The following is a 21,454-nucleotide window of genomic DNA, read 5'->3' as shown; positions in this document are numbered from 1 at the left end:
GGTCTTGCTCTGCCCCCCAGGCTGGAGTGCAGTGACACGATCTCGGCTCACTGCCACTTCTGCCTCCTGGGCTCAAGTGATTCTCGTGCCTCAGCCTCCCGAGTAGCTGGGATTACAGGCGCCTGCCACCAGGCCCGGTTAATTTTTTGTATTTTTAGTAGAGACAGGGTTTCACCATGTTACCCGGGCTGGTCTCGAACGCCTGAGCTCAGGCAGTCTGCCCACCTCAGCCTCCCAAAGTGCTAAGATTACAGGCACAAGTAAAATTATTTTTAATTAACCACATTTAACTTTGGAAACAAACTCTAGACTGCCTGCCAGAACGTTTTACCAATTTATTCTCATGCCAAGAGTGTGAAGACTCTACACCCACTACAGCAGGGCAAATGGCCCACAGCCGCACCAACATAGGGGATTAGTCTTTTTTAATTTTTTGGAGACAAGGTCTCACTCTGTCATCCAAGTTGAAGTGCAGTGGCGTGATCACGGCTCACTGCAGCGTCAACCTCCCGGTCTCAAGTGATCCTGCCACCTCAGCCTCCCCAGTAGCTGGGACTACAGGTATGCACCACCACACCCGGCTAATTTTTTATTTTTTTCTAGAGACACAGTCTCACTATGTTGCCCAGGCTGGTCTCGAACTCCTGGTGCAAGTGATCTGATCACCTCACCTCCCAAAGTGCTGGGATTCTGGGATTACTGGTATAAGGCACCATGTTCAGCCAAGTATTCTTTTTTTTTTGAGACAGGGTCTTGCTCTGTCCCCCAGGTTGGAGTGAAGTGGCGTGGTCTCAGCTCATTGCAATTTTTGCCTCCTAGGCTCAAGTGATTCGGCTGCCTTAGCCGCCTGAGTAGCTGGGACTACGGGTGCCTGCCACCAAGCCTCACTAGTTTTTGTATTTTTTTGTAGAGACAAGGTTTTGCCATGCTGCCCAGGCTGGTCTCCAACTCCTGAGCTCAGATGATCTACTCACCTTGGCCTCCCAAAGTGCTAGGATTACAGGCATGAGCCACCACACCTGGCCAGGTATTATTCTTTACCTTTCTGCAATCTAAGTGAAAAAGAGCTCATTGTTTTAATGCACATTTCTCAGTAAGTTCGATCGCCTTTTCTATTTTTGAGTCATTTATATGTCATCTTTTATAATGAGTGTTACAGATATATCTAAACATATTTTGGTTTTGGTTTAACTTGGGGGGTTTTCTGACACTAAACATTTTTATAAGTAATGCATGCCTGTGGTAAATTATTTTAAAGCAGAACAAAAGGATACATTGGTGAAAAATAAGTTTCCCTCCCTCCAACTCAGTATCCAAGTTCTCCAGCTAATTCATCTCACCATTTTCCTGGTATCCATTCAGAGAGATTATTTACACTGACAAGTACTGTATTTTCATAAATAAAAGGCAAGTGCAAGTGAAATGGAGGCTGAGCTTAGATACTGGATTCTTTTCATTTCTTCGTTCCCCATTCTGGGTACAAATGGTGACCAAGGAAATATATGATTACACAACATCCTGCCTTTGAGGAATTATGTGATTACAAGACATATGATAAGCACTGCAAGAGAGGTGTTTTGTACAAACAACAATGCAGCTTCTAGAATGGAACAGAGTTAATGCATTATTTACTAAGTGTCTGCTATACGCTAAACACTGAGTTATAATCCCTCCTGTATGTTCTAATTTACTTCTACCTTACAATGCTTGTACTGTATATTCTGATTTACAATGGCGCTAAAGTTCAGTATTGTTGTCCTCATTTTACAGATGATGAAACACCCACCCAAGGCCTCTGTACCATACAGAATGATGCCTCTCTCCAGTGGCCGCCCTGAGCACATGCCATGAAGAATGAAAGCCAGGAAACAAAGGAGCAAACTGGTTCATCATTAAAACCCGTATGCTTTCCCTTGGATCACAACTTTTCTTCTTCTTTTTATTTTTTTTTGATATGGAGTCTCGCTCCGTTGCCCAGGCTGGAGTGCAGTGGCGCAATCCTGGTTCACTGCAAGCTCCGCCTCCCGGGTTCATGCCATTCTCCTGCCTCAGCCTCCCGAGTAGCTGGGACTGCAGGCGCTCACCACCACGCCCAGCTAATTGTTTGTATTTTTAGTAGAGACAGGGTTTCACCATGTTAGCCAGGATGGTCTCCATCTCCTGACCTCATGATCCGCCCGCCTCGGCCTCCCAAAGTGCTGGGATTACAGGCATGAGCCACCGCACCCGGCAGGATCACAACTTTCCTGATTCACCCAGGAAGAAATCCACGAGTTTCCAAAAGCAGCCTTTTCAGGCAGACCCTGAAAACATTTTTCCCAGGGTCCTAGAAACAAATGATGAACAAACCACTTTATGGCAAGCCCTGTCGCTCGCTGACCAGCCTCTGCTCTGCCTGAGAGGCCTCGAGACCACCCTGGGAGCACTCCCAGAAAAGTGCAAAGTTCCATGAGACTGACATGAGGGACATGAATTATCCCAACTCATGGTTCTGAAGGGTTTATTAATGTATGCATGGATCAAAACCCTGGATGCCAAATATTTTGCTTCCAAATAAATTCTTGTTTCCTTTTTTTTTTTTTTTTTTTTTTTGAGATGATGTACTAGTCCATTTTCACACTGCTGACAAAGACATACCTGACACTGGGCAATTTACCAAAAAAAAGGTTTAATGGACTTAACAGTTCCACGTGGCTGAGGAGGCCTCACAATTATGGTGGAAGGTAAAAGGCACGTCTCACATGGTGGCAGACAAAAGAGAGCTTGTGCAGGGAAACTCCCCTTTTTAAAAACCAATGGATCTCGTGAGACTTATTCACTATCACAAGAACAGCACGGGTAAGACCTGCCCCATGGTTCAATTACCTCCCACCAGGTCCCTCCCATAACACATGGGAATTCAAGGTGAGATCTGGGTGTGGACACAGCCAAACCATATCAGATGGAGTCTCACTCTGTCACCCAGGCTGGAGTGCAGTGGCATGATCTTGGCTCACTGCAACCTCCACCTCCTGGGTTCAAGCAATTCTTCTGCCTTAGCCTCCCGAGTAGCTGGGACTACAGTCAGGCACCACCACGCCTGGTTAAATTTTTGTGTTTTTTAGTAGAGATGGGGTTTCAACATGTTGGGCAGGCTGGTCTCGAACTCCTGACCTCAAGTGATCTGCCTGCCTCACCTCCTAAAAGTGCTGGGATTACAGGCATGAGCCACTGCGCCCAGCCCTTTGGTTCCTTCTTTATGAGTAGATAATGAAAAATAAATTTTTAACAAAAGAAATTCTCCTTTGGTACAAAATGATGCAAGTGTATAAGATGGATCACTAAAGATGATACTGCTTCCTTTGATTAGAACCAAACCAGAAGTGGTACAGGATGACCACCACATGGCTACACAGACCAATCTCGGGGGGGTCAGGGCAGCACACTGGGAGAGTCTCGTTCTCCACTAACATTGTCAATGTGCCCTGAGACTGGGCTTACCAGTCGGACTCACAAGAGACTGATGCTTAAACCAAATCTTGTTTACTTGTTTATAGTTGAGAGAGGCTAGCATACTTGTACTGTATCCTTGTGTACGTAATGCAAGAATATACTCATTTACCCTCCTAGCAAGAAAGTGAAAGCATTTGTTTCACTAGATGCCTTCTATTGTTCAGTACTAAAAATTAAGAAAATATTTAAACTTGACAAGTCAAAAATAGATTTCACTTAAGTAGGCTTCCTCTGACTATGAGGGCATCATTCATAGCAGGACACAGAGGGCTTTGACTCACTCTCTGGAGCTCTACTCCCAACTCAGGCTGGCTCCGCACTTCCTTCTTCCAGGTACAGCCGTTCTGTATGCTGCAGGGGAGAAAGACACAAGGCCATCACTTCACTCCTGGCCATCCCATCTCTACAACTCATAGGCTAGTGAGTGTCAGACAAACCCTGGATCTCAGAATTTCAATCTGATGGGCCCTTTTGGGGAAATAATAACTATCTAAACAGGTAGTTCTCTAAACTACAAAGCAACCCATCTTTTTTTTTTTTTTTTTTTTGACAAAGTCTTGCTCTGTCATCCAAGCTGGAGTGCAGTGGCACAATGCTAGCTCACTGCAGCCTTGAACTCCTGGACTCAAGTGATTCTCTTGCTTCAGCCTCTAGAGTAGCTGGAATTATAGGTGTGAGTGACCACACCCAGCCTCCAACCTATTATTTCTTCTCTGTCCTCACTGTATCTAACCTGCATTCTCTGTACCTCTTACTACCCTCCAGGAGTCTTTGGTTGCAGCTTCTAGTAACAATAATTATTCAGGATCAGTAGGTGAGGAACATTTCTCTGGAAGCACCTCTGGCCTCAGTGACTGAAAAACAATTCTGCTGGAGTTAATACAGAGCAAAGCCAGTTTTTGGTAACAGAATTAACATGTCAAAGGTACATTTAGAGCCTGAGCCTTTTTCTCATTTTAAGACTCCTATTAGTTTCAAGTCAAGGCTAAATGAAACTAAAAAGATTCCCATCCAGCTAGAAGTTGCACTAATTTCAAAACTGTGTGAGCCTCTTGTTCTTGCAGGCATGAGTTGCAGCCATTGTTTCCTTGATAAGACTGGAGACTAGGTAGCAACAGTTTTCTAACTGCTCAATCAAGCATTCTGAACACCAATAAGAAAACCTCTTGCTGAATTTGGGATAAAGATAATCTTGCTTACCTAGACTCCCTTGGTGTAGGTGAGAAGGCTCTGTGTCAATTTCGGATCAGTATCAACTTCTCATGAAGGATACAGTAAAGGCCATAAGAACCAGAGCCATATTTATGTTTAGGTAATAGACCTTAAAAGGCAGTACCACCTGGGAATGGAAAACACACCAAACATAGTGAGCAATTCATTCTGGAAATCATGTTAAACATCGCCAGGGAAGATACCCCATTTACCTTGAAGTGATTACGCATTGCATGCCTGCATCAAAACATTTCATGTACCACATAAATATATACACCTACCATGTACCCATAAAAATTAAAAATATAACTACCACTAACATTTTAATAGTCTTCAAAAGCGACTTTGTTATTATTTTTGTTTCATAACCAATTTTACTCCCCCAAACGAGTACCTTTCCATTTCAATATATAGCTGCATCATCATAAAAAAATCACTAGGGAAAAAGTAACCAGGGGCAGGGGCTCACGCCTGTGATCCCAGCACTTTCAGAGGCCAAGGTGGGCAGATCATGAGGTCAGGAGTTCGAGACCAGCCTGGCCAATATGGGGAAACGCTGTCCTCTACTAAAAATACAAAAATTAGCCAGGCATGGTGGCGCACACCTGTAGTACCAGCTACTCGGGAGGCTGAGCCAGAAGAATCGCTTGAACCCAGGAGATGGAGGTTGCAGTGAGTAGACCAGGTGTGGTGGCTCATACCTATAATCCCAGCACTTTGGGAGGCTGATGTGGGCAAATCACTTGAGGCCAGGAGTTTCAGACCAGCCTGGCCAACATGGGGAAACCACATCTCTACGAAAAATACAAAAATTAAATGGGTGTGGTGGCATGCGCCTGTCATCCCAGCTACTCTGGTAGATGAGGCATGAGAATCACTTGAACCCGGGAGGCGAAAGTTGCAGTGAGCAGAGACTGCACCACTGCACTCCAGTCTGGGCAACAGTGAGACTCTGTCTCAACAAATAAATAAATAAATAAATAGTAAATAGTGGTGATCTCTGGGTGACAGGAATGTTGTGCCATTTTTCCCCCTGTATTTTCTAACTATCTAAAATGCACATATACTGCTTTTGTAATTATGTTATTTTTAATATTTTTAAAAAGATAATTTTCAGAGAAAGCAGATGCTGGGCTATAGAAAGAATTTCAACACAAACAGGTTGTAGTTGTTATTACTGGTACCATGTTAAAGACAGAAATGGAAAAACTTGCAAAAGATTGTGGTGGAAGGATTTTTAAATTTTGATAATTAAAATATGTTACTTGAACATATAGTAGATATACAGTCAAGCATTTGTGATTTACAAAACTGAGTTAGGGGTATAATGCAGTCTAATTTTTCAATCTTGGTCTATCTTGGACTTTGTATGTCATCTCTTTATTTTCAGGAAGATAAAGCTTTCAAGCTTCCTCCTCCTTGGTCTACTTGTTTATAGTTTTGATAGCTCTTAGGAAAGATAGTCTAGGGAAGATTGTTTCCTCTCCCATTTCAGGTATATCCCTCTCTCTGGTAATCCACTGAGTTAATATCACAGGCTTCATTTCAAAGCCTTGGAAACTGTGTTTATTTCTTTGTAATTATGGCAACAGGATTTAAAGAAGAGAGCCATGGGAGTCTCCTGTTCTTGGTGAAAGAGCCACAAATCCAGATCAGGAGAATCTCAGACTACAATGAGACATCACTGATGTAAGAATAGCATTAAAGGCCGGGCGTGGTGGCTCAAGCCTGTAATCCCAGCACTTTGGGAGGCCAAGACGGGCGGATCACGAGGTCAGGAGATCGAGACTATCCTGGCTAACACGGTGAAACCTCGTCTCTACTAAAAAATACAAAAAAAATAGCCGGGCAAGGTGGCGGGCACCTGTAGTTCCAGCTACTCGGGAGGCTGAGGCAGGAGAATGGCGTAAACCCGGGAGGCGGAGCTTGCAGTGAGCCGCAATCCGGGCACTGCATTCCGGCCTGGGCGACAGAGCGAGACTCCGTCTCAAAAAAAAAAAAAAAAAAAAGCATTAAATAGGCCGGGCGCGGTGGCTCATGCTTGTAATCCCAGCACTTTGGGGGGCCAATGCGGGTGGATCACAAGGTCACGAGATCGAGGCCATCTTGGCCAATATGATGCAGCCCCATCTCTACTAAAAATACCAAAAAAAAAAAAAAAAAAATTAGCCAGGTGTGGTGGCAGGTGCCTGTGCCAGTTACTCGGGAGGCTGAGGCAGGAGAATCACTTGAACCCAGGAGGCAGAGGTTGCAGTAAGCTGACATTGTGCCACCACACTCCCGACTGGCTACAGAGTGAGACTCTGTCTCAAAAAAAAAAAAAAAAAAAGATAAGCACAAACCGAGAATGGAAAGATGACTACGTTAACACCACAGTGACTCAATAATGAACATTTATTTGGCTTACACCTTCATATACAGGCTATTAGTTCTTCTTCAACATGTATGCTTTGGACTGGTCTAGCCTGTAGGGAAGTTTGTTCTTACCATTCTTCCACCTGTCCTGGAAGCACCTTTACTGGGACTCCCCAGGTACCTCTTTTGTGATCCATCCCCATAAGGTCTAGCTCTTAGCTGTCAAGAGATGTCATTTGTGGCAGATACTGCTGTTTCTTATCTAACTTACTTTCCACATCTCTTTTCATTTGTAACAAAGCCCTGATTTTGTGCAGGTAGAGTATCATGGGAGGCTGGGTCCTTCCCCTAGTGACAAGGGCTGAAGCATGATGGGCCCCAAATAATTATGATATTTATTCTTGGTAATAACTAGTTTAGGATGGGTACATGACACAATACATGTCTGCATATTTTACCTGGATTCTACTGTCAACTTTACCAACATGCTAAGGGTGGCAGAGGAGAAGCACTGGGACCTTGATGTTGTCACTGGGCCACCAAATTAACCAACCTGCAACTGCTCTTTGAAAATCATTTCGGTGGGTTTGCTGTTACTTGTAGCTGAAACTATCCTATCAGATATTCCACAAAATCACATTACCTAACTTGTCAAATCTCCTAATATTGTTTTAATAACCATGCAGCCATTCATTAAGCTTTTAGATACAGGGATGTGCCTGGCACTAGAATAAGGAAATATGTTGAGACTTTTCAGGCTTTTCTATCAAGGAAGGTACCTATCATTTTCGTCTTTTTTTTCCCCCCCAAACACCTTTATAAACGGACAATTTCTTTCACTTACATTATCTTATAATCTGAAACTACCCTCTGAGTTAGCCCAGAGAGGCATCCTGAGCTGTTTGCAGCTGAGGAAAGCAAAGTTGTAAACTGGCCAAGATTACCAACCAATCAGTGTCAGAGCTTGGGACGGAGTTCAATTTTCCAATTCCAAATCTCTACACTAGGGCACTCCCTCTTCCGCCAACAAACAATAGGAAATAACTGGCTCTAGGGTAGGCTGAATGTGAGGTATCTGGGGGCGAACAATGTCCCGCGACGCAAACCTAGGGCTCTATACCCGCGTAGGGTCCTCTGTGACTATGGAGCTGACGCGGCTCGGTTAGGCTGCAGCTACGGGTAAAATACATAATGCCTCTAGAACACTTGGAGTCGGAGCCTAGCAACCTGGCCTACACCGATGTCAACGTTGTGAACGTAGAAAAAGACATTCCTTCATGTTCTACGGCCCCACCATCCGCCCAAGACACAAAGGACAGCTCAAGCCCAGGCTAGGCCCGAACCCCCGGCCTCTCAATCACCCCGCTCTGGCCAGACCAAAATTTCAGGCCTACAGGGCACTGTTGGCCAAACCCACATTTTGTTACCGATTTTCTTTCGAGTTCCGGTGTCTCCCAGTCTTCTTTCTGCCCTTCTTCTCGGAAACATTACGTCCCTCTGGGTTCACCCTAAGACTCTACTTTAGCGGGTAAACAGGCCCGGAGCTCACAGGGGAGACCCCGCCAGCGGAAGCGGAAATGCTTGCTTAGAGAAAAGGAGGAAAACTACTTCTCGCAGCTGCCCAGTAGCTACAGGTCCTCGGTTAAGGTGTTCGATTGGTCAACACAAAAGAAGGACTTCCCCTTCGGGAGAACTCCGACCAATCAAAGGGCAGAATGGCGGATAGGGCTGGGGGCGGGTCGCTTCCGGCGGCTTTTCCCGCAGCTCTTGCGTAGAGGAGCATGAGAGCGTGGGAGTTTTGCAGCGGCCGTGGCGTTCTTCGTCGCGTCCCGGTTGGGCGTCGCTTTCTGCAGCTCCTGTCCGGGAGCGCAAAGCCTGTCATTAGCAGCCGAGCGGTAAGTGGGCCCCTTTCGAGGCCGGGCCAGGAGGAGGTGCAGTCAGCGTAGGTTTTTAAGGGGGGTTCGGAGGTAATCGAGGGAGGCTGGGGTACTGGAGGAGCCTGGCCGCAGAATAGGTCCGTTTAAAGACTATTCTCTCCCCCCGCAGCTTCGTCTCGAAGTCCCTGTGGCGTCTTGAAGAAGGCATTCCCCATCCGCCAAATGGCGTCCATGCCCCCGACTCCCGAGGCTCAGGTGAGTGGAGGTACCTTTTTCGTCCAAGTTTGTTGCTGCTTTCGGTCTCTTACTGACCCCCCCTTTGGAGGAGGGTTGGGCATTCATGTTGTGGTAGGAGTGCACCTGAGCCCCAAATAGCCCTTTGACCAAGCGTTCTTCTTTCCAAGACCAGGCATATAGAAGTGGTTTACCAACTTCCTTCTTTCAGAACTGCCAACTGGGAGCGGGGCCCTTGGAGGAATCTCTGAGAGAGTTTCTCAGTGTCTTATCTGTTTTGTTTAGAGATAAGGTCTGGCCTTGTCGCTGGAGTGTTGCTTTTCTGGCTGGAGTGCAGTGCTGACATCATAGCTCCATCTGGAACTCAGGGAATCCTCGCGCCTCAGCTTCTCGAGTAGCTGAGAGGCGCGCATACCACAGTGTCTGGCCACTTTTAAAAATTCTTTATGGGGATGGAGTCTTGCGGCTTTGCCCAGGAACTCCTGGCTTTCCAGCTGTCCTCCCATCTCGACCTCCCAAAGTGCTAGGATTAAAAGTGACTTTCTGGAATGGTTCCCAAAAGTACAGATTTGGTACTTATCCAATTTGAATGGATTTTTAAATTAAGCACATTTCTAGACTCTGCACTTGTAGAGTAATAGTAAATCCCAGGTGATTCATTATCACACCATTAGGGAAGGTGGGGTAGGCCTGGATGAAGCGCTGGAGTGAGCTTAGCAATGAGTGTCATGGGGACGAAAGAGAGGAAATAGCAAAGGGAAGGATGTTGGGAGAATCCTGTAACCTTTATCTCTTTATGATTCTTCCTGGGCTACCCAACCTTCTTTTCTTTTCTTTTTTCTTTTTTTTATTTTTTGAGATGGAGTCTCGCTGTGATGCCTAGGCTGGAGTGCAATGGTGCGATCTCAGCTCCTTGCAATCTCTGCTTCCCGGATTCAAGCGATTCTCTTGTCCCAGCCTCCCAAGTAGCTGGGACTACAGGCACATGCCACCACACCCAGCTATTTTCATTTTAATTTGTTTTTATTTTATTTATTTATTTATTTATTTTTTTGAGATGGAATTTTGCTCTGTTGCCCAGGCTGGAGTGCAGTGGCACAATCTCGGCTAACTGCAACCTCTTCCTCCTGGGTTCAAATGATTCTCCTGCGTCAGCCTCCCAAGTAGCTGGGATCACAGGCATGCGCCACCACATCTGGCTAATTTTTTGTATTTAGTGGAGACAGAGTTTCACCATGTTGGTCAGGCTGGTCTTGAACTCCTGACCTCAGGTAATCCACTCGCCTCCACCTCCCAAAGTGCTGGGGTTACAGGCATGAGCCACTGTGCCCGGCCTTAATTTTTGTAATTTTACTAGAGACAGGGTTTCACCATATTGGCCAGGCTGGTCTCGAACTCCTGACCTCAAGTCATCCGCCCCCCTCAGACTCCCAAAGTGTTGGGATTACAGGCATGAGCTACCGCACCCGGCCCCAACCTTCTCCTTTTCTTAGAGCATCCTTACTTAATGGTTTTTCCCCCAAGAGCTGTTCCCTTATCTTTTCTCTTCCAAAATAGACTATAATTGTCACAGTCCACCATCCTTATACCACTACCTAAAAATATCCATGATTACTCTCTTCTTTCCAACCCTCACCCCACCCCTTAGAACCCATTTACCCCACTCCTGCACTCAAGAACCTTTTACACCAAGCCCTTTTATCCCATGCATCTGATGTTTCTAGCTCTTCTCATCCTTCCTAGGTTAAGTAAGGGACTGACCCTCCACCCTCTTGTACTGACACAGGCTCTTATGTTTCAGGGACCAATACTCTTTGAGGATCTGGCAGTGTATTTTTCTCAAGAGGAGTGTGTGACTCTGCACCCTGCCCAGATGTCCCTCAGTAGAGATGCTACAAAGGAGTGTTTGGAGGATGCGGCCTTGATGGGTAAGGCAATTGTTTTTCTTGCATCTGGAACTTTTGTCAGTTCTAGGATGAGAACTTAATGCTTTTTCCACATGTTGGTATGGTGGAGTGGGACCTGTGCCTGAGTAATTTATGTGGAGATGATAATTGTATGAGAGAAAAAGTTTTAAAATATGAGATGATTTCTTTCTTTTTTTTTTTTTTTGAGACGGAGTCTGGCTCTGTCTCGCAGACTGGAGTGCAGTGGTGCGATCTCTGCTCACTGCAAGCTCCGCCTCCTAGGTTCACGCCATTCTTCTGCCTCACCCTCCCGAGTAGCTGGGACTATAGGCGCCCAACACCACGCCTGGCTAATTTTTTGTATTTTTAGTAGTGACGGGGTTTCACCGTGTTAGCCAGGATGGTCTCAATCTCCTGACCTCATGATCTGCCCGCCTCAGCCTCCCAAAGTGCTGGGATTACAGGCATAAGCCACCGCGCCCGGCCGAGATGATTTTTTAAAGACAAAACTTCAGTCTAGTACAGTGCCTGTGGTTTACTACAAGAGATGGTAGTATTTGGTAATCTTTCACAAACATTTATTGCAGTTAGTTTACAATTTTACTTGGGAAATCCCGTTAGTATCGATCACTATCATTTGCTAAAGACTGGAAATTGATTTACTCTTAAGGGGTGCTATGCCTTTCTCACCTATGGGGAACCATACACAGATGGACTCCTGTGCCTCAGTGGATTTTATTTCTGACTAGAATTGAGTATCTAAACTATTCTATTTATTTGTTCTAAGTAATTATTCTAAATAATTTGGAATAGTTTAGATACTCAATCCTAGTCAGAAAAGAACAACTAGAATAACTAGTTATTCTAAATAACTCATATTTTCTATCTTCCACTTTTCTCTTCATCATGTTCATGTTGTCTTCTATCTGCTTAAACTTATGGAGTATATTTATAATGGTTATTTAAACTTTTTTTTTCCTGCTAGTTTTATCATTGATGTGGTTTCTGGGTCTGTTTCTATTAATTGATTTGTCTTCTAGTTATGGGTTATATTTTCTACATTTTCTTTACTTTCATGTAAATTTTGGTTGGATGTTGGATTAAGAATTTTATGTTTTTGGAGCCAGGATTTCGTTGCATTTTTAAAAATATTTTGGATTTTGTTGTGGGAGGCGGTTAAGTTACTTGGGGTCAGTTTGATTGTTTCAAGGTGTGCTTTTTTTTTTTGCTTTGTTAGGATGGGTTCAGATCAACCTTTCTGCTAGGGCTTATTTGAGTTACTGCTAAGGCAGTATTTTTCCATGGACATTGCTGCTCAATGTCTTATGTCTTTCCACTTTGGCTGGAGGCAACATGGACTGGTTATTGCTCTGTTACTCCTTTTAGGCGGTTCTTTCCACAGCATTGGGTAGTTTCTTCATGCACTTGTAGATTACTCAGCCAAAGTTGTGGGTTTTTTTGTATTTGGTTTTGTTTTTTGATACAGTATCTTGATCTGACGCTCAGGCTGGAGTGCAGTGGCACAATCACGGCTCACTGCAGCGCTGACCTCCCAGGCTCAAGCAGTCCTCCCACCTCAGCCTCCCAAGTAGCTGGGACTACAGGCATGCACTACCATGCCTAGCTAATTTTTTTGTTTTTTTTTGTAGAGACAGGGCTTTGCCATATTGCCCAGGCTGGTCTCGAACTCCACGGCTCAAGTGATCCTCCCACCTCAGCCTCCCAGTGTGCTGGGATTACAGGTGTGAGCCACTGTACCTAGCCTCAGGAAAGTCTTAAGAGGACCCCATGTAGATGACCTGAGCGCTCTTTCTGAGCAGCTGCCTCTTTGCTGTTTTGCTTTCAAATTCTAGCTGCCTTGGCATCCCTGATCTCTGAACTCAGTCTCCTCAAATCAGCAAAACCACTTGGTACTGTTTGGATTCCCATGCACTATACTGCAGCCCTTTCTAGTCAGTGAGTTGGGAAAATCATAGAACTTTGTTTCTCTGGAAAGAAAGGTTCCTTTTGTATTGATATATCTGCGTTATAACTGAAGAATACTTGGAAAATATTACAAAGGAATGTTAGTTTTGTCAGCCATCCTTGTAAGTAGATTGGCTGTTATTTTCATGGAGTACACATAGCCTTCTACCTTGATCTTTCCTCAGTGAGGGATAAAGAGATTTTGGAGAGTTCTCCTGTTGATAATGAAACTGTTTCTGATAACCTGTGTGCTTCTCTGTTATAGGAGAAAAATGCTCACTTGATTGCTTTCTTTTCTTTTTAAAAATTATTTTCTTTCTCCCTCATTCTTGCTGTCATCTTATCTTTTTTTTTTTTTTTTTTTTTTTTTAAGAAACAAGTCACCTAGGCTGTCACCTAGGTTGGAGTGCAATGGCACAACTCAAAACTCCTGAGCTCAAGTGATCCTCCTGCCTCAGCCTCCTGAGTATCTAGGACTACAGGCATGTGCCACCAAGCCTGGCTAATTTTTTTTTTATTTTTTTAATTTTTTTTTTTGAGTCTCGCTCTGTCGCCCAGGCTGGAGTGCAGTGGCCAGATCTCAGCTCACTGCAAGCTCCGCCTCCCGGGTTCACGCCATTCTCCTGCCTCAGCCTCCCAAGTAGCTGGGACTACAGGCGCCCGCCACCTCGCCCGGCTAGTTTTTTTTGTACTTTTTAGTAGAGACGAGGTTTCACCGTATTAACCAGGATGGTCTCGATCTCCTGACCTCGTGATCCGCCCGTCTCGGCCTCCCAAAGTGCTGGGATTACAGGCTTGAGCCACCGCGCCCGGCCAGCCTGGCTAATTTTTAAAAATTATTTTTTGTAGAGATGGAGTCTCACTATGTTGCCCAGACTGGTCTCAAACTTCTAGCCTCAAGTGATCCTCCCACCTCAGCTTCCCAAAGTGCTGAGATTACAGGCGTGAGACACTTGCCCAACCCCTCTCTTTCGTGATAAATATGAATCCTAATCTTTTTTCCAATTGTTAATTGTTCTGCTGTCGCTTGAGATAGCTTCAAAAATGAAAGGCTCTTGAGGTGTAAATAGACAAGCTGGAAAAGTTCACCTCTAGACAGCCACTACCGAGATTGTCCTTAGTACCTATCCCACTGGACTCTGACTTAGTTATAGCTATTCTCCCCTCCTTACCTTTGGATATTCACCCAAAACTGGATCTTCTGGGAGACCAGGAGAGTCTGCTTCATCCTGATTTTGTGTGTTTCATGTCTGGGTTATAGGATAACCCTTCTAAAGTTTCCTGGTCTTCTTTGTAACTACCTTTTAGCTTACTTTTTTCCCAGTATCCCTTGAAGGTATTGTCTATGTTTTGCTTTCTTTTGTTTTTATCAACAGGAGAGGAAGGCAAGCCAGAGATTAATCAGCAGTTAAACCTAGAGTCTATGGAACTTGACGAGCTTGCCCTAGAAAAGTACCCCATTGCTGCACCCCTTGTCCCTTACCCAGAAAAATTCTCTGAGGATGGAGTTGGAAACCCTGAAGGGAAAATATTAAGTGGAACTCCCACTTGCAAGAGAAGGGTCATCAGCCTTTTAGTTACCATTGAAAACCACACCCCGTTAGTAGAACTCTCTGAATATTTAGGAACCAACACACTTTCTGAAATTCTTGATTCTTCCTGGGAAGGAGCCAAAAATGTGTATAAATGTCCTGAGTGTGACCAAAACTTCAGCGATCATTCATACCTGGTTTTGCATCAGAAAGTTCATTCAGGAGAGAAAAAACATAAATGTGGTGACTGTGGGAAGATCTTCAATCATAGAGCCAACCTGAGGACACACAGGAGAATCCATACTGGTGAGAAACCTTATAAGTGTGCCAAGTGCAGTGCCAGCTTTCGCCAGCACTCGCATCTGTCCCGACACGTGAATAGCCATGTAAAGGAGAAGCCCTATACATGTAGCATATGTGGTAGAGGTTTTATGTGGCTCCCAGGATTGGCACAGCATCAGAAAAGCCACAGTGCTGAAAAAGCTTACGAATCTACTAACCGTGATAAACATTTTAATGAGAAACCAAATCTTGCTTTGCCTGAGGAAACATTCATATCAGGCCCCCAGTACCAGCACACTAAGTGCTTGAAGAGCTTCAGGCAGTCCTCATATCCTGCCCTTTCTGAGAAGAGCCACGACGAGGACTTTGAACGCTGCAGCGATGATGGGGACAATTTCTTCTCATTCTCAAAATTCAAGCCCTTGCAATGTCCTGACTGTGACATGACCTTTCCTTGTTTCTCTGAGCTTATTTCCCATCAGAACATTCATACAGAGGAAAGGCCCTATACATGCAAAACATGCGAGAAAAGTTTTGCTTTGGACTCAGAACTTGCATGCCACCAGAAGAGCCACATGGTAGAGGAAACTTTTAAATGTACTGTGTGTGGGAAAAGTTTCAGGTCAAATTTGCATCTCATTACTCATAAGCGAACTCACATAAAAAACACCACATAAATTTAACAACTTGTTATTAGTGATTGGGCTTTTCAGTATCTGTATGGTGGGAAGCAGTTACTGTATATGTCCCAGGCAATGTGCTAAGCACTTTACACACATTCCCATGTAATACTTAATTCTCACCACAACCTTGATTTAGGCAGTATCATTTCCATTTTATAACTAGGGACGCAAAATCCATGCCACAAAGCTAGTGAATGAACCCAGGATTTGAACTCGGTTACTGTTCAACTGTGAGCCAGAAAAAGATACAAAACTTTTGTTTAAATTCAATTTTCATTAAAATGAAGGCTCTTGCTAGAGTTCTTTTAATTTTGTTTACGTAGTTTCTAACTTTTAGAAGGAGGAGAATTTATTTATATTTTGCCAGTTCTGCAGCTATATCTAGGAAAGTAAATGCTTTTATATGTTTTATACTTTTTTCTGCTATAACTATTTGAATGTAATATTTGTATAAGATTGCTGTTTTACATGTGCATTCCCATAGGCATTTAGAAGTTTTTTTCTGCCCTGTAAAAGTTCTCAAATGGGTGGACTAGTTTATATCTTGATGGCCATTAGTATCCACAGAGTTCTCTGTCATGGTTCTGATGCCAGGGGCAGGTACTGGCATTTAGGACCTAATTGTTTGCAAGAATTTTAGAAGTCTAACTGCAGCCCTTTTCTGGAGGCTGGACTTGACTTGGGGAGGGGAAAAAGTACTTGCTCTTTTCTAAGATTTGCCTCCAAATCGCTACTGAAGCACATTACCTGTCTTACTATGAATAATTGTAATTGTTTCTCAGTGAGCATGCTAGCTACTTTCGATATATTATCTAATTTAATTTTCAGAATAAATCTGTGACAGAGGGAAAAAAAAAAAAAAAAAAAAAACCTTTGTTTCATAAACGAGGAAACTGAAGTCCTCAGAGGGTAAAGTCAGTACTTTGCCCAGCACACAAATCACATTGTGGTGAAACTGACATTAAGCTTGGGTCTCTGTGACTCCAAAGGTCTGCAAGACTGCAGCATTTGTTGGCATTTGCACCACGTAGTAACACTGCAAGCAGCCAGGGAAAGGGGAGCTGAGATAGGTAGGTGAGAATGGTCATCATGAAGGCGATTCAGTGTGCTTGCATCCTGGAACCCCTTCATTCCCTTTGTGCTGTACCCAAAGCCTGACTTACATATACAGTTGTAAAGCAGCAGAAGACTCTCCAGGACTTCAGGTTTGAATTGTCTCTCTAATCAGATAAGAGATTTCACACTTTGCAGAGTACAGTACTGAAGGTCTTAGTTGGGTTTTGGTTTTTTAAAAAACACCCATAACATTTCCTCTCCATCTCCAAAGAAAATGCATATAGAAAATTGTTAGATTTTAACCAAAATACTTAATAATATGTAGATCTTTACATACTGCTATTATAGATAAATACTGGAGCAAAATATTGTTAAATAGTATGGTTATTAATGTTAAAGAACCACAGAATTTTGTAAATATAGATTCATATACAATTTCTCATTAAAGTTGATTGTATGCCTGTCAGCAAAACAGTATTTACATGGGTTTTGATTAGGATGGAAGAATGCTCTCATTCTACTTAAATAGACAGTATAAAAGTATAATATTTGATAAAATTGAATTGTTGCTGGGAATCGTCATGAGAAAAGATAAAAGACTCTTGAGGACTAATTGTATGGAAGGTAGCAGAAGGTGGTCCTACAGAACAGCAGATTGAGGACTGAATGTACAAAAAGATGCTGGCTACTCAGCTAAGCTCTTATTACTGAGTAGAGGCAGGAAGATACTGTTCAGGTGAGAGGAAAACTGAAACTAACAAAAACCCAGAGAGAGTTTCTCTCTTTTTGTCATTTTTGTCTTGTTTCTGGTTTGCAGATCCACAGTTGAGACTATGTGCTGCTCTGTATGTCAAGGTCAGACTTGGCTCTTTGTTTCTGATATCTCCACTCTTAGGAGACAGGACACCAGCCTCCAGGTTTCTCTGAGGTGCTTTGAAATGTGTAGAAAGATAGTCTCCAGTTAGATTACGTATTAGCCAACTCTGAGATTATCATGATCTTTGTTAAATAACAACAAGAACACCACCTCCTTGCTCTCCTGCTTTTGCCCTCAGTGGGAGAAACTGGCAGGTGCCTCAGCACTTATCAGGGACCCTAATATTTCAGTCAAAGATCTAATGAGTCACAGGATGGGGGATGAAATTGGGAAAGGTCTGGATTAGCAGAGTTGCTGCAGAAAGAAGTAGAGGGGAATATCTTAGAAGGCACTTGGACAGAATGGGAGTGATACAAAAGATGGATGCTGTCATTTTTGTTTTGGCTCCTAGAAAACATAGCAGAAAGCGAGAGTTTGTGCCATACATCCTGTTTTGCACCTTAATAGGGAAGTTTGCCTTTTCACATGAGTCTTCCTTCACAATTAACCTCTAATTTTTACAGTTTTATTCTCCAGATTTTGGAAGATTATGACAAACTTCCCTAAAAGATTAGAAAAAATAGCCCTTTTCAGAAACATTAACATACATGTGGGTATAACTAAAATGGCTTTTTGGTATAATACTGTTAATGATTGGTATGCAGAAAAAAATGAAAATCCCCTAAGTGTCAGTTACTGGGAAATAGGCATATTTTCAGTTGTTTGCTTATTGTGCACTTGTACTTAAATACATTTGCTGGATGTAATTCAAGCTGCTTTGCCCCCAGGGAATTGAAGGAAAAGATGTATCTGCTGGTGAGCTTCAGGCTTTTTGTGATGATGGCTTTTCACCGTTCTGTTTACAGTGTCAATTGATGGAGATAAATTCCATAAAACTGTCCTTAACTCAGAGATACTAGCCTATACCATGTTAGGTGCTATTCACAAATACTGGATAAAAGTTAATATGGGAATGAAAAACTAAATGCAAGAGTTTATTGCTATGAATGATTGGTTAACTGCATTTTGCAGCATGGAAATCACACTATGAGAGTGAAAACTTTATGCTGAATAAATTGACTCAGACAAATTTCTTCGTTTTTGTTGATGCAGTGATGAAAATGTGTTTCCAACAGTTCCTTAACATGATTGCTGGAATAAACAGTCTGTTAAACAATCATCATTGATGGAAACAGCATTTTTCCAATGGAATTCAGCTGTCAGCAGTTTACATTTTGTAATTTAAGAAATTGTGGAATGTAGTTGTTTTGAATGAGGTGGACTCAAAATAGTTTTATTTAGAGCTTTGTTGCTACAGGTGGTAGTCTATTGACACCTCCTCATTTAACATAGAAAATGACTAACCCAATAATTCAGGGAGTTAAAACTCTAATGACATTTCACAGTAAATGCCATTTTGAGTCTTTGCCTCCTGAGTTTCCATATAATTAAGTGGCAATGTTCTAGTGACTGCAGCATAAGATGTCATACAATCTGAAACTGCAGAGTCTGATCAAAGTAATCTGCAATTTACTGCCTATGTGTACAAAGGGAGACATAGCAGGTTATAGTTTATATGAATAGTCTATTTTGAATGTTCATTAAACTTGTTATCCCTGTGGGATTTTAGTAGGAAAGTGTTTTTGCTTTGACCATCTGTTTAACAAAATGATGTTCATTACATTAGAAGTGTATATATTCATGTGGTTTAGTTTTGTAATTTAGGAGAGCTATTGATCTGATTCAAAGATGACCATTACCCATCTTTCCAAGGCCCATCTAAGTAGTACAGGTGTTTTGTCTTTTAAAATTGACATTCCTCATTGCATTAAGTCTGTAGGGGAGAATACAATATAAATATTCTTCTGTGTAAACATAAGAATGTGCTGTAATCCCCAGTTCCTTTGGATACCTCAGAATTATATTTATTGTATACACTTATACTGTTTGTTTAATGTTTTGGTTTTACTGTTTTTGACATATTCTCATCAGTCTTCGCTCTAGTTTGCAAGCTCTGAAGTTATTGATTACGTCTAATGTGCAATTTGGCTTCTAATAAATGATATTTTATGATGATGGCAATGAAGTGAACTTTTTAAAAAAAATACTTAAGTGGTTTTAGGTGGCAATGAGGTAAATTTTGAAGACTGTTAGGATTGTGGTTTAGAAAGTGAATGACTTTGTGCTGCTTAATAAGGGAAGTAAAATCGCTTGCTCCCTGGAACTCAGCAGAAAATTCCGGCGTCATTCTGGGAAGCTAGCGCTAGACCTCAATTTCCTTTCGTCTTTGCTGTACACAGAAGTACAGGGGCAATGACCTCCGTCTTCACGGAGCAGCTACTGCTTGGCGCGGGTCGCCACTTAAAGCTTGGAGTCCGAGTAGCGGATGTGGTGAGTAGGACTCCCAGAAGACCTCGCGCGGCCTCAGGGAGATCCTGGGTCTCCGCTTGGCCACCAACCGCACGGGTCAGCGGAAGTGCCAACGCGATGACTTGCGCTACAGCGGCACACTGGTGAGGAACCGGAAGCCACGAGCCACTTCCGGTGCCCGGTTCCGGCAGCGCCTGCGCATTCCTGGGCAAGTGGGATGTGGTGAACGGTGGAGATCCATCAGTGGGGTTTGGCCGTGTGCCTGGCCATGTCTACTGCATATCGCTAGGTGATCTCCATGTAAATCTAGCAATATGGGTAAAAGCGTTTGCGGAGGAACTCCTCAGGTCTCTTCCTCCACATCAGCAGGAGGGTAACACGGGTGTGACTGTCGGGCACTAACACGAATCTCCATCCCATGATTCTAAGTGTTAGGACTGGAGAAGAAGCTGTGCGCCACCGTCCCAGCTCTAGTCCCACTTAGGCAATGCAGAGCTGTGGGCCTGTCTAGCATGTGTGTCTCTGGCTTGTTGAATTGGATACTTTGTGCATCTCACTTGTGCTGGATAGAGTGTCTTTTCTTTAGGACCAGTACCAATCTCTTAGGCTTTTGGTATGCTCTGCAGCCAAATTCTAACATGCTTCTGGTTAGCTGAACTGTACCCTCGGCTTACCTTTGGTAAACGGTATCTTCCCCAGGTGAGCTTAGCCACTTCCATGGCTACAAAGACCTCACTTTAGGTCAAACTCCAACTTCTCTTCTAGGTACTCCAGATTCCTACTTTCAAGTACCTACAGGAGATCGTCCTTTGGATGTCTCTCAGGCATCAAAACACGTGCCCTTAACTCATGCTTTTAGCGCCTCATCTGTTTGCCTCCAGTATGTGGGGCCACATCCATACAATTGCTTATGATATCAACAAACACCTCCTCTTTCCTCTTGCTATGGCTTGAATATTTGTGTACCCTAAAAATTCATGTGTTCGAATTCTAACACTTTAATTGATGTTATTAGGAGGTGGGGACTTTGGCAGACCCCTCATGATTGGGATTAGTGTCCTAATAAAAGAGACTGCAGGCCGGGTGTGGTGGCTTATGTCTGTAATCCCAGTTCTTTGAGAGGCCAAGGTGGGAGGATTGCTTAAAGCCAGGAGTTCAAGACCAGCCTGGGAAACATAATGGCACCCCGTCTTTACAAAACATTTATGTAGCCCGGTGTGGTGGCTGGTGCTTGTAGTCCTAGCTACTTGGGAAGCTGAGGCAGGAGGATTGCTTGAGTCCAGGAAGTCGAGGTTACAGTGAACTGTGATTGGGCCACTGTGCTTGAGCCTGTGAGGACCCAGCAAGAAGGTGCCAACATGGAAATGGCCCTCACCAGACACTGAATCTGCCAGTGCCTTGATCTGGGCTTCCTAGCCTCTAGAACTATGAGAAAAAATTTTTTGTTGTTTATAAGCTACCCAGTTGACGGTAATTTTTTATAGCAGCCAGAACAGACTAAGACATCATATCCACTCAATCATCAAGTCTCATGGATTCTACCTCAAAAGTATCATCAAAACCTGAATGTTTCTGTCTCCACTGTCCCCATCCTGTCCAACGATACTCACCTGGGTTACTGGAAATAGCCTGC

The 21,454-nt window shown here is 43.5% G+C and overlaps 2 protein-coding genes across 13 annotated transcripts in view; one reads left to right on the top strand and one right to left on the bottom strand.

The window, feature by feature from the left end:
* NAA60 (N-alpha-acetyltransferase 60, NatF catalytic subunit) overlaps positions 1–8,632 on the bottom strand; it is a 41,389-nt gene extending 32,757 nt beyond the window's left edge. For 3 of the 12 annotated variants that reach the window (XR_012429672.1, XR_012429677.1, XM_074028734.1), the window contains exons 1-3: positions 8,477–8,632; positions 4,693–4,831; positions 3,774–3,843 (exon numbers count right to left, since the gene is read on the bottom strand). The gene's annotated coding sequence lies outside the window, so the exon portion shown is untranslated. The remainder of the gene's footprint in view (positions 1–3,773; positions 3,844–4,692; positions 4,832–8,476) is intronic. The other 9 variants (XR_012429671.1, XR_012429676.1, XM_074028733.1 and 6 more) reach the window with 3 other exon arrangements.
* Positions 8,633–8,809: 177 nt separating this feature from the next.
* On the top strand, positions 8,810–19,533 carry ZNF597 (zinc finger protein 597). Its single transcript, XM_005591066.5, has 4 exons — positions 8,810–8,954; positions 9,106–9,191; positions 10,972–11,098; positions 14,419–19,533. Exons 2-4 carry the CDS (start codon positions 9,159–9,161, stop codon positions 15,531–15,533), a joined length of 1,275 nt encoding a protein of 424 aa, XP_005591123.3. The 5' UTR covers positions 8,810–8,954; positions 9,106–9,158; the 3' UTR covers positions 15,534–19,533.
* The last annotated feature ends 1,921 nt before the right edge of the window (positions 19,534–21,454 follow it).

This window comes from Macaca fascicularis, chromosome 20, assembly GCF_037993035.2.
Source record: "Macaca fascicularis isolate 582-1 chromosome 20, T2T-MFA8v1.1".
Taxonomy (NCBI): Eukaryota; Metazoa; Chordata; class Mammalia; order Primates; family Cercopithecidae; genus Macaca; species Macaca fascicularis.
This window is presented reverse-complemented; position numbering and strand designations above follow the sequence as displayed.